Below are 18,444 nucleotides of genomic sequence, written 5' to 3'. Positions count from 1 at the left end.
TAGAGGCACAAGGACATCATATCTAACAATGATGTTGCAACAAGCTCAGTGGGGATCGCCATGGCTAGACGCTCATTGGCACTATCACAACCGTCTAGAGGCACAAGGACATCATATCTAACAATGATGTTGCGACAAGCTCAGGGGGGATCGCCATGGCTAGACGCTCATTGCCACTATCACAACCAGTCTAGAGGCACAAGGACATCATCTCTAACAATGATGTTGCAACAAGCTCAGGGGGATCGCCTGGTTAGACGCTCATTGGCACTATCACAACCAGTCTAGAGGCACAAGGGCTTCATATCTAACAATGATGATGCGACAAGCTTTAGTTTAGAAATACTCCATTCAAAAGCAATGTGCCAATCTGTCAAGGGAGACTAGACTACATGTATAACCAATTTGAATGTTTTGCCGTCAGTGTCAGTTTAGAAACACTCCATTCAAAAGCAATGTGCCAATCTGTCGAGGGAGACTAGACTATAACCAATTTGAATGTTTTGCCGTCAGTGTCAGTTTAGAAACACTCCATTCAAAAGCAATGTGCCAATCTGTCGAGGGAGACTAGACTATAACCAATTTGAATGTTTTGCCGTCAGTGTCAGTTTAGAAACACTCCATTCAAAAGCAATGTGCCAATCTGTCGAGGGAGACTAGACTATAACCAATTTGAATGTTTTGCCGTCAGTGTCAGTTTAGAAACACTCCATTCAAAAGCAATGTGCCAATCTGTCGAGGGAGACTAGACTATAACCAATTTGAATGTTTTGCCGTCAGTGTCAGTTTAGAAACACTCCATTCAAAAGCAATGTGCCAATCTGTCGAGGGAGACTAGACTATAACCAATTTGAATGTTTTGCCGTCAGTGTCAGTTTAGAAACACTCCATTCAAAAGCAATGTGCTAATCTGTCGCCTCTCTATCACCAATTTGAATGTTTTGCCATCAGTGTCAGTTCAGAAACACTCCATTCTTAAGCAATGTGCCAATCTGTCGCCTCTCTATCACCAATTGGAATGTTTTGCCATCAGTGTCCGTTTAAAAACAGTCCATTCAAAAGCAATGTGCTAATCTGTCGCCTCTCTATCACCAATTTGAATGTTTTGCCATCAGTGTCAGTTTAGAAACACTCCATTCAAAAGCAATGTGCTAATCTGTCGCCTCTCTATCACCAATTTGAATGTTTTGCCATCAGTGTCAGTTCAGAAACACTCCATTCAAAAGCAATGTGCTAATCTGTCGCCTCTCTATCACCAATTTGAATGTTTTGCCATCAGTGTCAGTTTAGAAACACTCCATTTAAAAGCAATGTGCCAATCTGTCGCCTCTCTATCACCAATTGGAATGTTTTGCCATCAGTGTCCGTTTAAAAACAGTCCATTCAAAAGCAATGTGCTAATCTGTCGCCTCTCTATAACCAATTTGAATGTTTTGTCATCAGTGTCAGTTTAGAAATACCACACGGGAGACTGGAGACTGTTCAGGGAGACTGGAGACAAGGTTAACAACTTTTACTCTTATCACCTGCTCTACATCGAATCTAGTTGAAAGTGATTGTAGTTCAAGACAGAATGGAAGTACATGTAGATGTCTTTCCGGATGTTTCGAGTTCAACATTAACTGGCATGCCAAGGGCACTTCAGAGTGCGGTTTACCTGGTTTATCAATGTTTATCATGAAAAATACCTTGCCTTGTAAAGCTGGTCTAAATAATGGTTTTGGCAGATGCTCAGAGATAGGGAAATAAACAGTAACAATTCGATGAAACAATAATATGAATAGTTTATTTACAAACATATATGATATATTTAAACAGAAATGGACGGAGGGAACATTGAATTCGACATCAATTATTTATATTTATACAACCACAAGTTTTATTTTTATCACATTAAAAACAAAGCAATAAGTCATAAGATTTCTTCAATGTAAAAACATCGACTTTAAAACTTTAATACTAGTCAAGTGTTAATTTGTGTGGTCCTTCACCCAAATTTTAACTGCTCATAAATGAAGGTTAGACACTACAAATGCTTGTGCAACATCAATTTCTGAATTTGATAGGACATAACAGTACACAATTATATACAGTAGAACCTCTCTATTAGGGACACCCTCAGGACTGACAAGTGCTGTCCTTAATAGAGAGGTGTCCTGATCAGAAAGGTCAAATTGAATGGAAGCAACCAATTTGGGACCAAAACTATTGTCCTTAATAGAGAGGGTGTCCCTATTAGAAAGATGTCTGCTAAGGGAGGTTCCATTGTAGTTTGATGCAAGAAAATGACTTATCATGTGGTCTCCTTGCAAGGATCGATATACTCTAGCCTCACCGATCAAAGACTGTTTCTGGATAAGCAGACCAAGCCCCCTTAAATATTACGCACATTGTCGTGAGATGTCTTTCAACATTGAACAATCGGGATGGACAATGGCTGGGCAACACCAGTATGTCTGGTGGTCATGCCATTCGCCTTTGCATCAATTTCATCATTTCAGAGTTCAGAAGGCAGGCCCGTAAGGATTTCACTTCATTATCAATGCCGTTTAGATAGGGAAATTGATCGACCACACCATAACAACTGATAGAAGTACAGTGGTTGGGTAACAAGTGATCAGTTCATTCTCAAAGCCAACCACTGTCATTCAACTTACCATAACATGAAGACCGACAAGTGTGAGCCAATCAGTATGAAGGGACCATGCCTGTTCAATGCATTCATTATACTGTGGTCGGCCACGCCTCAAGTTAATGAACTGGTCTTAGATCGATGAGTCTAGAGTATAAGTGGGACCTCACAGATGAGGATCAGCAATTAAACTATAGAGCATTTGTTCAAGTTTGCAATGTCTGACCACTAAAAAGGTTGACATGAATTTAACCCTTCTGCTACAGAAGCCATACTTAGGCCTGTGTCGGCCCATGCAGTGGAGCAGAAGGAGAGAATGCTGAATGGTGCTTACTTTTAACTGAACGGACTAAGAGATTATGCAATGTACTCTAAAAACCATTTCCAGTTATGTTTCCAAGAGCATTTGGTCAAGTGCGGCAAAGTGCTGATGAACTAAAATTATAGTAGGGCATGACATGCTACGCACGTCAACGGCCTGTCATGGGGACATACTATAGCATGTCGCCCACAGCAAAATCTTTAATTTAATCCACCACTGCACTTGGTAATTCCAGAGCATGAAAAGGCAAAGAACGAATTTGTGGGTCAATCATCAGTAGAGCTAGAGGACAACAAAGCGACACTCCTGCTATCTTTTTTTATTCGGTCACATCTATCACTGAAAAGGAAAAAAAGATAGAATATAACACTTGTGATAATGATCATGAGATCTGTTCCAAGTAAGGCCAAGATCCTCAATTAGTCGAGCGTAGCCCAATCAAGCTATTTCATTGGCTGGGTAAAGCTGGTGTTGATAGAAATGATCCAAGTTGATAGTCAAACAATTTTTGTCATAACTAACTGACTAATGTAGTTCACAGTACGAACACAGGGAGGACTGAAAAGAATGTTCATGGGCAGTGCCTGGATATCTGAAATCCTGCACTATCAAGGTGCCTCAAAACTTTCTTCAGTATGATTTTGATGATTATGATTTTTAAGTCTTAAACCAGAATCTGTCTTTCTATGGCATGTTCTTCAAATCCTTAAAGGTCACCTGCAACACTTTTTAACTTAGGGAAAAACAATAGGGCATAAGATAACAAACACGGTGGTGAAAACCATATAAATAACTACCCAACTTCAAGTTATGGCAGGTAGAAAATTCAAATATTCCAGATGGTACAGGAAGAACCAACTGATGATGTACATTGTGCTGTACTGAAATATAGTTTTTGATACCTTTTGATAGTTTCATGCCTACATTTTGAAATTGGACATGTTCACTAAAAGTTCATACCTGTGACAAGGTGATTAAAATATAAGCATGAAACTATCAAAACTTATTTCATATTGTACAGCACAATGTATGCTTACATGAACATCATCTAGAACAAATGTCAGAAATGAAATACATGTATATGTTTGTAACTACTGTCCAGTTGCTGGTTTGAAGAATAACTTTTGCTGTCTACTGATATGAAAGTTTTTGTAACCAAGGTAACTACTTTCCAATTGTTCATTTGAAGAGAATAATCTGAGCAGTTTACCAAACAGAATTTGTCAAGGTCTCTGTCGCAGATTTGTGTCACAGATTGTCCTCTTCAAACCAGCAACTTGACAGTAGTTACATGCAGATATTTCGACCTGAGGTGCCTGGTATCCTGGCACATATGTGCCAGGTAACCAAGTCTGAATGCACAAGGTACTTACTCATATTCAAAGGTCTGTCAATGGAATTTTGAAAAAATGAACCCCTAAGGATAACATGGAACCGCTTAGGGCCCCAAGCTGATCAAGCAGGGTGTCAATGTTAAAAGGCAAGTTGAAGGAATCAAGCCTAAAGGGGGACTATAGGCAGGAGCAGAGGGGCTAATTTGGCCATCTTCAGGTGACTAATGTACAAAGTAAGGGCCCTGGGTCATGTCAGATTCAGCACTAAATATATTCCTCGTACAAGCGTGAATTATTTCATCATACTGTGAGATGTGAGAGACCCCTATTGGCAACTTTGTGTAACTTTATTTTGCCCGTCTAGCTGCTGCCTATATTGTCCCTTTAAAGCACTTCATTTTGCAAATAAAAGGAACACCAGCACTTTTACAATTACCCGAAATCAGACAAGATATTATTCAGAGGCCATGCAAGCAAAAGGTGGCAATGTCCTCCGAGTAATACTTCAACCATTTTGTGGGTTTCGGATGAGTTCTGGTGTATCTTAGATTGGCAAAATGGAGTCACTATAGTTTCACCTTAACAATCCATCATTGACAATGATTGAGTGACATATCCGTAATGGAAAACATTGAGGCCAGGCCAGTAACATAAATCACCTCGTTAGAAAAGTGATCCATCAACATTGTAACAACATGTATCGAAGTCTAACGAGAAGGTGAAGTAGTCAACATGTCATCAATTACATCAAGTACTTATCACAGGTGTAAGTGATTTATTAGTTTCTCTTCAAGGACTGGGTGTAAATCAAAACATGACCACTGAATGTGGTCAAGGCCTGAATTGCCTTAAAGGATCTACTGAGTTATTAAACAGCATTATTACCAAGCTGTTGACTGCCCAGTCATCATCCATTGTACATGCTGTAGTAGTTTTCATCATCAAATATAATTGAACATAAAAAGGAAAAACTCAAACCGGACTGAATTATCATATTACATTATTCCAATTTCAAAAACGTTTTGAGAAAAATAATTGTTTACTTATGAAACAGAAGCAGAACAAGTGGAATAATCCGCCTTGTCCTTTAACTAGATATTTGAGAAATCTGTTTGAAAAGATCAGAGTTTCACACAAAAATGTTCTTTGGTTAAAATGGATCCTCTGAAGTTTGTTGGGAGGCAGAAAAATCCTCACTGAAGTCCTTAATTCATTATGCTTGAACAAAAGTGGTTACGTTTTTTAAATATCAACTCTGATACACTTAAATCAGGATTTGGATAGCTCTCTGCGCACGGTCTAGAACAGCCACAAACTATCTTTAAAAATGCTACAATCATGACAATGTTGTTCACTTATATGAAAGTTTCAAGTGTTTTTGTTTCATTTTTCAAGTATAACACTTGTTCTGGTTTAAAGTTGCAATCAGAGGCATAAATTTACAAGTGGGACTCCGGTTTTCAAACATACTCCGGAAGCTTCTAGTTTTATGATGGTATTATTTTCAGTCAAAGATTAAAAGCACTTTTCAGTGGGGCCATGTCTATATTTTCACCCTGTAAATTCATTCGAAAATGTCGGTACCAAAAGCCTTACTCATTTTGCCTATTAAACATGTTAAATATTACAGCAGAAGAGGTCTATTTTCCAATTAAAGCATTTGCTTGAAGTCTGATTATGATCAGCATGTAAAATAAAGATTATAAAAAAGAGAAGCAGCAGGCAAGTCCATTACAATTACCTTTCCATTACATATGTGACTCGCTCTACCAAAACTAGGCGCTTGTGTCGCATCTGAACTCGACAGGTTGATACAGACTTTTTGTTCATTTCCCTATTGTAGACCTTTTGTGAAATCTATTACAAACTGATTTGGTCACATTTCACAAAAGGTCTACAATAGGGAAATGAACGACAAGTCCGTATCAACATGTCAAGTTCAGATGCGACAAGCGCCTAGTTTTGGTAGAGCGGGTCACATATGCTGTTCTTTGACAACACTAATGTTTGTCAAAATATAATAAACGTTATGCTCTTTATTAAAATGTGTCATCAAGAGTTGAGTTAACTGCAAAACCTGAAGTCAGAGCAATCCTTAAAGCAGCTGGCACCTGAAACTACTGTTGTTAACCCTTCCCTTACCAAGGAAGAGAAAAGGATAGCAATGCATTTTTTCAGCCAGGACCCCATGTAAGCTTTCATGTATAAAGCTATAACCATTGGCCATACGGTATTCGAGTGTTTATATAGAGGCCAGTTGTAAGATGCATTAGTAAATTTACACAAACTTCCCACAGATTACTGAAAGCGGCCAAATTGGTGCCCTACTCTGTAATGATGGTCAAGTTACGTCCCTCGATTTCAAAAGTTTTCAGCCTATTTCACTGAATGCTGGTGGAGTTGGTGGATTAAAGCAGTAAAAAGTTGTTGTTTTTTAAAACACAAAGAAGCCCTCCACCAAGTTTCCTAGTTTAGGAACTGAGAGCCAAATTTTATGAAATTTGTAGAAAAATAATACAATCAAGCTGGCAGTAAATGCAATGTCGGTGATATCAAATTTGTTGAATAAAAACTCATTGGCACTGTCTGTGTTACTACACATGTATTAAAACAGTATTTTCAAGATCTACCCCCCCCCCCCCCCACATCCACCCACTTGGAATACTTCTTTTTCTTCCTCATTGATTGACAATGATTAGTTAATTAGACGCTATCACCCTGGATAATCAATTCCCCGATTGCTGAGAATCTTATCAGCGCCTTCCGACTTACTGAGTGGCCTGCCCTGGATACCAACCACCACTTGAGCCCTGGGAGAATTGCTGCCTCACAAGAAAATAACTGCCAAAATGTGCACTCATTGGTAAATTTTCAAATTAAAATAAACTGTCTCCATTCAGTTACGTGGACAATATGTCATCATATGCACTCAATTTCCAGGTAAATTAACCAGCGGGTTACTCTGTGGTGCAAGCACAAAATCAATCCATGCGTATCTTCCATTTTGTTCGCTGCCCATAGGACAAGCAGGAGTTGCATTTTTCTCTATGTTACTGTTAGATGCAAATTATGTTTGAAGAACCTTATTACCAGATGAACACAACCATATTTCCTTGCAATACTCAAACAAGACAGTTTTTCAAACTTTATTGAATAAATTTTTCCTTTCCCAGGACAGGCCAGCTCGGCGAACTGGAAGTCGGCAATCTGGATATTGATTCTCCAAGGTGACTATTCAGAAAAATATTACTGTTTAAGAGGTTTTGCCAATGATTTTTCATTCAGGTTTGGTTGTACATATTACTGGCGCGCAATAGGCGTTACGATTACAGTAAAGGTGGATCCCTTTCCAAGGCAGAAGCAACCAAAGCATCACCAAGACAAGAGGGGCGAAAACTGCTGAAGATAATCTCTGTCATTCCATTTTACCAGTTTTGCAAGTCATGTTTCCATCAAGTGGCCTAAGTAGATAGAAATAAACATTGTTGCGGTAAAGTAACCAGACATCGCAACATGATCATCTTGAAACTTCAAGGGTTAAAATTCACACAATTCAAATGTGCTCATTATCAGAAATGAGCTAATTCATTTGTGAATGTTAACCCTCTATGGGTCAAGAATATGATGAAAATTGACCACTTTTTTGCTGTGTTAGAATTTATAGTCAATGCTTACTAACATAATTAAAAAGTCTCAAGTTCAATTCCAACATTTGAACAAACAGCACAGGTCTTTTTAAAAGCCTCAACTTTAAGCCTCAAAATTCATGAACAGAGTATTGTTATTGAAATAAACCTGGCTGCCCCAATTGAAGACTTGGTGACACCTATTGCCAGTTGGATGAATTACCTGGAATCTGTAGCGTGCTGGAGGGGGACAGAAATATTTCATAACATCATACATGACATGCATAAGAAACCAAAACCAAAATTAAATTTCATAGTCAGGTACATGTAACGGGTGACCCACACATAACAATTAAAAACTTACAACGAGGAACTTTGACCCACAGGGTGGTGGTGTAGTGGTTAGAGTACCGGACTTCTGACCAACAGGTTGTGGAGTTGAATCCCATCTGGGTCACTTAGTTTTCTTCTCATTAATATTAAAAATCAAACTTCACTGCCTGCGGTCCAATGACCCAAGAGTCGTTTTTTGCTCTTTAAGCAAACTTGCGAACGAAGATTCCAAAGGGAGTGAAAAGACCAAGCTGTATCGAAGTCTCCATGATAAAATTGTTAAAATCGTTTTGGTTTTTTTAGCATTGAGCACACAAAAATCTTCTGATCAAACGAGAATTTTACATTTTCAAATTCCTATATCATTCTCAAGAAAGGACTTTACATTAGGTATCAGAAAACAACTTTGGAAGCACACCATAATATCTTTTTATCGTGTTCCTTTTTATTCAACAAAACACCTAAATTCTGTTATCCATAATAAAGATTAAAATAATTAAAGCTAGCTCTGAGGAAAGAAGTGCATACTGAACAATTAAATGGTCATCTCCAACACCATTCATTATCTCAAGAACTTATTTATGTATGAAAAGTCCTTAAGTGCAACGATGAATCTAAAAGTTGTGCAAAATTTGACAGGAATTATCGCTGTTGATGACCTCCACCAATCACATCCTAAATCATGAAATTAGTTCAAGGAGATGTCAAGCCCCGAATTCAAGAAAATATCTTGGCTATTCTTCCATGACTGATAAACAAGCTGTTGATTTACTCTTTTTGATCTAACGACTGATGTAGAAGTTTAAAATGTCCTTGGAGACAATGTCCGGGGAACAATGGATTCTATTATTTGTTTAATCAGCAAGCTAGTTGATGATCATGGCCTCGAAAGAACCATCAGGCCTAGGTTAGGCATTTAACCATAATTAGGGCGTCTTTTAACGCCGATGACGTTATCTGTCAACTCATCCGTCTGAATACCACAGGGTCAGACACTTTTTCAAGAGGGACATTTTATACTTCTACACCAGCATTCGCAAACCTTAAGATTATAAGTATATAGATCGATGAAGTGCAATCTGTGAACTTCTAGCAGAATGACTAACGAGGTTTTCTAGACCAAAGGTAAAATGAGGAAATCAGGGGTTAATGTTCGCTTCACTGGCCCTGCACACTAACCCCTGAGGCAGTCGCCTTCATTTTGTGAAGTGCAGACTTACATCACCTTTAAGTCAGCACCGAGATTTAACTGTCAACCTCGGTTCTGGTATCATAGTTTCTAATGATTTGTATGAATGGAAATCGCACTCAGAAATCTAAGAATCGAGGTTGCAGTCCTCCCCTCGAAGGAGACAGCGCTCTCTATTCGTCAGTTTGATGAAACAACTAGTGAAAATGCGAGTTTGGATATCGTTTCGACTGCGTTTTTGAAATTTCTAGCGATGCTCTGATTTGGTGCAATTACTTCTGCGCTGGCACTTCACCAAATGAGGGCGAATGTCTCAGGGGTTTGTGTGGAGGGCTGGAGAAGCGAACATTAACCCCCGATTTCCTCAGGATGCAATTATTTTGGACTGATGCTTTTGCTAAGGACAACAGTCATTCAAAATGATGTACAAAGACATGTGTAGGGCATATAGCAGGCCACTGTACCTGCGGGAGGCACAACGGGCCTAAGTTAATCAAGGGTACATGGACTTTGGTTCGTAGACCATTGGTAAGTTCTTTTGAATCAGCTACCTAGTACCAGTTCCACATCCGCAGTACCATTATATAACCAATAAGAGTCAATTTAAATCACTCACGTTAAACTAAAACACAGTGCAATATGTGACCTGCTCCAGGAAAAGTAGGCCTACACATACAAATATGGATAAAAGGGAGTTAAACAGAGAAAAGTGAGAAGGCATTTTTTTTTCTTGAAACTGATATAGTATATTCAGTTGCTAATGAAGTCAAGTAAATAGCAGGTAACTTGGCGTTACTAATGGTTTGCATTCAAGTTTTCTCAAAATAATAAATTCAAAATAAATACTTGAGAGAATACAGTTGTGTTCTAAATCAATTCTGAAGTAAACATCATGTGTTATCCAAACATCAAGAAGGCAATTTTGTGCAAAATGTGAAAATGTCTGTTTTTAAACCCAAGGGCCTTTTACCTGAGCAGGTCACCTACATGTACATGTATGTGAGTAAAAAATTTCTCAGAGGGGAGGGCAAACGCTGAACATTTCAACTTCTAAAGTAGAAAACACAAGGGACAGGAACACAACACACAACACGCTCTAGAACACAATAGCACCATTTTGATGCTAGAATAAACACACTGTTCGAAATTATGTACTTTGCATCCAAATCCCTCCACCCCAGCTCACCATTTCAACTAGGATTCGTGTTTCACAGACATCTCATGCATTCCTTACACCAGACCTGTTAGATTAACTTTCTCATAACATCAACATGGGTTCAATTCTTTGAAACATCTTGAAGATGAATGAGGTATACTTACATCCTGGGATGTTGACCTTGTTTGACCGTAACACGTCTGCTTGTATTGGGTTCATGTTTACGTAGAGTGTTTCTGGGTTTGTCTGCAATGATTATATAAAACATGACCTTCAAAACGTAACATCATGTACGACATTAGATTTCAACACAGCGCTACGCATTGTGATGTCAAAACGTAAAGCATGCGCCATCCTTCTGGTTGAAAAAACATATTTTGGATGTCACTTCAGTAGCTTTGGGATCCAAAATCAGCTTGATGGAACTGGCTGAAAATTTTATGGAGTGAAGAATTCGGGGAGTGCCATCAATGCGTAAGAGCAAGGGAAGTTTGGATTTTTGTATTCTAAAGCGAATATGTCAGTTTAAAAAACGTATTCTTCCAACCAGCCAGTGCGCATGCCAAGAGTTGCTTGACAATGTTCCCAGAGATTGCATTGTAAAACTCATGTATAGCAATAAAGAAGAGATGTCTCCTAAAACGGACTACTATGCCAGGGTGGGCAAAAGGATCAACTCTCTTTGCCATGAACAGCCATGCCAGAGGCAAAGGGCTGGCAAAAGGATCAACTCTCTTTGCCTACGATAATCAAGCTGCAACCCTTTAGCCTCCCTGTTGCAGGGGGTTTCCACCAGTGGTGTGAAAGGCAAGCTCATGCGCTTCAAATAAACCAGGATGTTTTAGAAAGATGGAGCTCATTAGCTGTCTCGGGTATTTTACCTACGTGATGGAACCTCAGATTAAAAAACCCGGGGCAGATACTGCCCAACTCAACCCTTATAAGCCAAGGCCTCGAGATAAAGGACAGCTTTGAAATTGAAACTATCCTGACGATGGTAACACAAGACCTTGGCAACAAGGCAACTCATCATGGTGTTATATGCACAAATACTTGTCCAGGGAGATTCTCTCTAAAGAATCCGATATCCAAGAATTAAACAGTTCTCAGCGGCCACAAGGTAGGTTAGAATATGCTGTGTCTAAAACTATTATGAGCATTTGCACTTACAATAAACATTTCATAGAGGACATCACCCATGGCATCTTTCACATGGTCATCAACAATAGGGTAGTTGGTACTCAAAAACTGAAAAATAAAGCAAGTTTGAAACAGCTGAACAAAGCTGCCAGTGAAGAACCCAAATGAATACTGGATGTTGATTATCTGAGCAAAATAAACAAATAATTATTGACTATTGAAGAAACTAACTAAGATAAATGAAACCAACCAAACTCGATGGCAATTTAAAGATCGGCAGATCGGAGTTAAAATTGTTTGACATGCAGTTCACCTGTAAAAGACCATCAAGATGACAAAATTTATGTGCTGAAATATTGCCACCTGAAAAACAATCTGCATTCAAATCGACTGTTTTAAGGGCCAAATGTCTCTGCGCTAAAAAAAAGGATTGTAGGTGAAAATGAGGTCACACGATCTTGGAGACACCATGTAAAATCCAAGATGGACATCTCATTCAGGCACGAGGATAGCAGCGTCTGCTGTCATGCAAAGGCAACAGAGGTAATGACATAATAGACCACTTTTTTGGCATGCAAATGTAGAGTCAGCAGTGATGGTATGACATCATATGATGTCATTTTAGGGGGCGGGGCCAACCAACAAAACAAGCCCACAGTATATCAGTCTGTGACCTAAAACCTGCTCCGTGAAACCATGGGTAATTTCACACGCTCACTGTGTCTATTCAGGAAGCTACAAATACTACTATCAACACAAATCAAATGTTCAATCATAAAATGTCATGATTATGCTCACCTCAAGACTAATGCTGGCCTGCCTCTGGCTATCAGCATAGTCCAGATTACCCATGGCGTACATCAAGTTATGCACAACACGCAACTGTATCAACTTCTCAGCCAAATCGGTTGACTCTCTTGCTAAAATCCCTATACACTTTGCCACAGCAGCTTGCTGGACAAACACCGGAAGAGGGGCGTTCATCTTTGGTACATCAGGATCTGCAATCACAAGTCAGAAGACTTTTTTAACACCTTGGGCGCCCTGGGGATTTACTAAAGATTTCTCCTGATGCTTGTATTTCACCACTTTTTAAAAAATCTACAGAAGATTGCATAAAGTCTTAAGGCAGAGGCCTAAGTTTTTTTCATTAGATTCTTCATTAAGACTACTAAGGCTTTCATTCAAAAGTAGTAACATCCATCAAAAAGCACCATTTCCTCCCCCTCCTCAACTCACCACAACCCGTCCCAGTTTCAAGCTCACTAGGAAGATGCTTAAGCAGGGAATCATACATACTCATCACACATCTCTGATGCAAAAAATATTGTAAGTTCAACTCCCATTGTGATTTTCTTTCACATCCGGCAGAAAGAAGACCATTGATAAAAATAAACCAGACTACTTATGCTTGTCATCATATTGAATAAATGCTCTCCTCTAGCATTTCATTTCATCATTCAAAATAATGAAACATCTCTCCTCACCCTCCAATATTTCAGGTTTCTTAATCATGTCTTCTTTGGCTGGCCGCAGGAGTGTTACCAAATTTTTCAGTAGTTCAGACTGCACTTCGTAGCTCATCAGTAGCTTTACCAGTTCAATTGCTGAAATACAGAGACAATATAGATGAAGAAAATATTCTGAAAGATTCTGACCAGAAAATTGCAAACAACATACTTTGACCCAATTAACATTTACTCAGACTCTATTCACTGATAATACAAACCTTCATACTGTACTTCCAAGTGAAGAGTTTTGAACAAGGTCAACAGAGGCTCTACAATGGATGGGTTGGCAGCACCAACAATTGGCTAAAAGAAAATTAAAGCTTTTTCAGTGATATTATGGAAAAACTCATGACAACAGCCTTTCTAGCAATTGAAGATCAACATTATCATTGCCACTGCAATCCTGTTGTTTATTATTTTTGCACACTTTTGCAACCACCACAAATTCACACTCATGTCACACTGTGATGGCCCGAATAGAATTTTTGAAATACCAGTCATGCCAAATTTTGCTTGTGAAAAATCGATCAAAGATTGCTGCAGGCAACATCAGGATTATGTTCAGCATAGCTTCTTGTACACATCCGTATTCAAAACACAATCAAAATCGGAATGAATACATTAATTTACAATACGGCTTACATGTAGTTTCCATTATGTAGGGCCAAAAGTGGGAAACCAACATGAGTAACAGGCCCTGCAATTCTACCTGTAGACCGCAAAGTCTGTGAAAGCGACAAACAGCGGCAGTTTCATGCTATTATGGAATCAGACCTTTAGGCGGTCGATGAAATTCAGTTCACTCGTGACTCAAAAATACCCCGGCTTCTCACATCACAGAGAAGATCAAGTGCAACTGATAATTTTCATTGGGTTATGCAGAAACCTTTTGACGATCACACGTACCTGAACAACCCGTAACGTTTGTGCTGCCATCTGTTGTGCCTTCGGTGAGTTACACAACAGGAGAACGATGAGTGCTTTATAAGCTTGATTTTCATATTTTGGATTTCCTCTTGCAAGTGTCTCCAGCAACGTCCTAGCACACTCCTGGGTTTCTTCTGATTTGGACTTAGCTAGGCACTCTGCCACTGCCCTGATACCTGGAAAGAAAAAACACATTATAGGGGATTACACACTACCAGCGATTCAGCCTACATTTTCTGGGGCGGTGCAAAAGCACCTACACATTTCATGCCGCAAAGTCCGGCACGGAGCATTTAGCCAGGTTCTGCCTGATGAACAAGAATTAAAAAGATTACCAAAAGCTTTATTAAACCAATTGACACAAGTCACATAAGCTATCTATAATAGAGCCAAACTTACATAGAAGTATACAGAGCCGAACCTACATAGAAGTATATAGAGCCAAACCTACATAGTATTAGTAGTATATGAAGTAGCCATGCAGCCTGACTAAGAATTATGTAGATGTTTGCAAACCATATTTCACGGAACACAGTATAGTTAAAGTACTGCCATCTATGTTAAGCTTGAGAAACTAGAAAATATATACTCCGTTCGATTTGTTGATATTCCGAGTCGTGTTCTGTTCTTAGAAGCCTCAAAGGACAGACATTTCAGTATATAGAGCCGAACCTACATAGAAGTATATAGGCTGAGCCTACATAGAAGTATATATAGTCGACCCTACATGGAAGTATATAGAGCCGAACCTACATAGAAGTATAAGAAGTTTATAGACCCGAACCTACATAGAGGTATATAGAGCCGAACCTACATAGAAGTATAGACAGGACATAAATATATGAATGAACATGAGGACAATAGGGCCCGCAATAGGGTTTGATTCAGAAACTGGCGTATGAATTGATGATACATCAATTGCTTCGATACCGACTGAGGCAGGAAGGGCATTGTACTGGCGCTCATACAAAATTCGCTAACCCTTATAGTCTCACTGTCGAACTGTTGTTGACAGCGAAAAGCAACCCCTTTTGTCTAGTGTCCCAGGGATATATAGCATTCGAAAACTGCAAGATATTCTCTTATGAAGCCACATCTGTTTTGTTAATTAACCCTATGATGATAGGGGGATGTGGCGCTTCATTTTGCTGATACTAAGTATGGCAAGGCTTCTGTTGTGATGTTTTCTCCGCTATCTTCGGAGCCAAAACAACGACAAAAATTAGGAAAGTTTAAGATATACACCCAAATCCGCCATGAATTCATATTAGAATCCCTGTTGCTTTTTCCAGGATTATACCACACACAGGTGAAAGAAAATATGAATAATTTTTAAATTACAGATTTTGCAGACATCGTCAGAATTCGTTCGTTTTTAGCTCACCTCTTAGCAGAGGTGAGCTTATCCCATACCGTGGCATCCGTCGTCCGTCGTCGTCCTCCGTCGTCGTCGTCCGTTAGCAGGGCACGTTTCGTAACTGTTAGAGCTATTGAGGTGAAACTTGGTACACATGTACCCTTATGTAATGACACCTTGGAGACCAAGTTTCGGTCCGATTCGTTTCATGGTTTGGCCACCAGGGGCCAAACTTTCTAAGTAAAAATATGCAATATCTCCCTTAATAGTGGTCGGGAAATTTTGAAAAAAATATGGTAGGTACTTCCAGCAAAGGTGCATCATATATCCTCCGGGTTTTTGATTTGACCTCCTTTTCAAGGTCACAGAGGTCAAATGGTGTAAATTGGCTGTTAGGATGTAACGATGGCACGTTTCTAAACTGCAATGACTATTGATACCAAATTTGGTACACATTTACCCCTTAGTCAGGTGATCTCAGGGACCGAAGTTTGGTCCAATATGATTCACCACTTGACCACCAGGGGGCAAAATCCAAAAACCTTAAAAATGTGATTATTCCTTAACTTCTTGCCCGATTGCCACCAATTTGATATCATGGGTACATCTAACCACCATACAGTATATGTCACACAGGTTTTTAATTTGACCTTCTTGTCAAGGTCACAGAGGTCAAATGGCATAAATTCGCCGTCAGGCCGTAACTATGGCACGTTTCTTAACTGCAATGACTATTGATCACAAACTAAGTACACATGTACCCCTTGGTCAGGTGATCTCAGGTACTGAAGTTTGGTGCGATCTGATTTGCCATTTGGCCTCCAGGGAGGGGGCCAAATCCTAAATTCTTCAAAATGCCATTATTCCTAGTAATGACTTGCCCGATTGGCACCAATTTTATATCATAGGTACATCTAATTCTAACAACCATTCAATGTGTCACCCGGGTCTTCTTTGATTTGACCTACTTTTCAAGGTCACAGAGGTCGAATGTACTGTAAATTGGCCATTTTGGGGAAATTGTAATTGCTTGGACCTACATCAAACCTAACACTACATGACACAATACCATGCTCTTTATCCATCTTTCCTCCACATGAGGTGAGCACAATGGCCCTGGCCATTTCATTATACATTTCACAGTTTTTACCAATAAATGGTATGAGATAAGCGTGCAGCTGGTATTACCTTTTATCAAACACTTCTGTCTGAGCTACAAGACCTTATAAAAGATTTCCCTAAAAACTGCAAATTATTGTTCTCCAATGAAAAGCCAAGGGCTGTGTGGGCCCCTGAAGCCTCCACTACCATTTGAGGCAATGGAAATTCACAAAACACTCACCGTAACTTTCACACATCAATTCTTTGTATTTCCTTCCTGCATTGGCAACAATTTGAAGGAGCCTCAGGGCTTCAGCTTTGTCAGCCTCCTTGGCTTGCTTCAAGTTGATGATCTCTAAGACAGTCAGGATGCCACCAACCTCAAGGAATTCTGCCAAAAATTTGTGTCTGAAAGTAAGAGTCTGACCATTCACTGATATTCAAACACAGAATTTTAATGGAACTAACCCGTCTGATCAGCTTAGCTTGTTCCAGAGTGAGAGTCAAAATCCACAGAATCCCAAAAAGCCGAATTTTACAGGAACTAATCCCACCATTAGGCCTTCTGATCAGCTCGTTTCATAGAAAGAGTCAAAATTTACAGATTCCCAAAAGTAGAATTTTACTAAAACTAACCCCACCACAGATAGATTCACCTGATTTGCTCGTTTCAAATGAGCACGTTATGTTCGGTCTGCAGCTTTTGACACCACTTCTGATTAGACAATCCACTGGGACCAAATACCCAAATTTGGCTTTCAAAATAGGTGATGAAAGAATGTATTGTTAGCAGCAGATGTCCGAAGACAGTTGCTCATACTCATAAAAGTCATTGCACAGGCTTACTTGACAAATTCAAAAAGCATATTTATGATAAAATGTATGGCTAGTGAAAGTAAAGATATACAGTATACTTACCCACTTGATGCAGAAAGGAATATGGCTGTACTCCGCAACTGCTCATTCAAACATGAATTGTTCAACATGTATCTGTTAAGGCGAGTTAAGGAAGTAGCCAATACTAATTAGTTTTGGGGATCGTGATCCTCTCCTCGCCTCCTCGCTCCTGACAACAATTTTCTTTCCAAAGACATTGCGCTGTCCAGCAAATATGTAGATCACAATATTGTAAAGATGCTATATTCTTTCATTTGATGTCAAACTCTTTAATGGACCATGAGATGACCACAACCTAGTCCAAGCCTGCACATTATTCTCCAAAGACTTGCTCTATATCAACTATGGTGGCAGGACCTTAGGTTGGGGGCATCCCCCTCAACTTTTTTACTCCTGCCAAAACGCAAGGTGTAAATTTTAATTAATAAAGGATACGTCAATCTCAACCATGCAGTAAGCCTGGTTAAAAATAAACTTGCTGCCTGGGCAAATTCTTGTTCAAGCTCTGGTCCAGTTTTATTTTGATTCTGTGCAATAAAATCCTGCAGCATCCTCTTCCGGACACTCTTGGACCCCTTGTCCCATTCTCTCAAGATTCCATTTGTAACATTTGAAATTGCAGACTGTTGTTTTGCAGAACCCATTTTGCTATTAGTTCAAACTCTTGGGCTGAAAGTAATGCACTTTCCTGTCCCTTGTAACTTTAAGTTTTCTCTCTACGTGTTTCTGACGATTTTCAAAGCAAGATGAAATAGAATTTGGGATTAAATCGAGAGAAATATGAAGTGTGTTGTCATGTTGCTAACACCGGTTCACCATGTTGGATCCGTTCAAATGTAACCGTGATTGCTATTGGATAATTTTCTCGCACCTGCTGCAAATCAGCCAATCAGCTTTGTTGTTACAAATTATGTCGGCG

General features: G+C 39.3%; 1 protein-coding gene across 2 annotated transcripts; it reads right to left on the bottom strand.

Moving 5' to 3' along the window:
- Positions 1–1,797: 1,797 nt before the first annotated feature.
- Positions 1,798–18,444, bottom strand: LOC135486216 (armadillo-like helical domain containing protein 1). 2 transcript variants are annotated; one of them, XM_064768873.1, is made up of 11 exons: positions 17,961–18,444; positions 17,547–17,618; positions 16,870–17,036; positions 14,150–14,346; positions 13,462–13,546; positions 13,220–13,339; positions 12,531–12,733; positions 11,763–11,840; positions 10,757–10,838; positions 8,138–8,154; positions 1,798–3,293 (listed from the first exon to the last, which is right to left on the bottom strand). In XM_064768873.1, exons 1-11 carry the CDS (start codon positions 18,167–18,169, stop codon positions 3,291–3,293), a joined length of 1,233 nt encoding a protein of 410 aa, XP_064624943.1. In that variant the 5' UTR covers positions 18,170–18,444; the 3' UTR covers positions 1,798–3,290. The 2 variants fall into 2 exon arrangements, with proteins under 2 accessions (XP_064624943.1, XP_064624944.1); XM_064768874.1 differs by lacking the exon at positions 8,138–8,154.

The sequence above is a fragment of the Lineus longissimus genome, chromosome 4 (assembly GCF_910592395.1).
Source record: "Lineus longissimus chromosome 4, tnLinLong1.2, whole genome shotgun sequence".
Taxonomy (NCBI): Eukaryota; Metazoa; Nemertea; class Pilidiophora; order Heteronemertea; family Lineidae; genus Lineus; species Lineus longissimus.
Note: the sequence above shows the minus strand (reverse complement) of the source record. Positions and strands in the feature narration are given on the sequence as shown.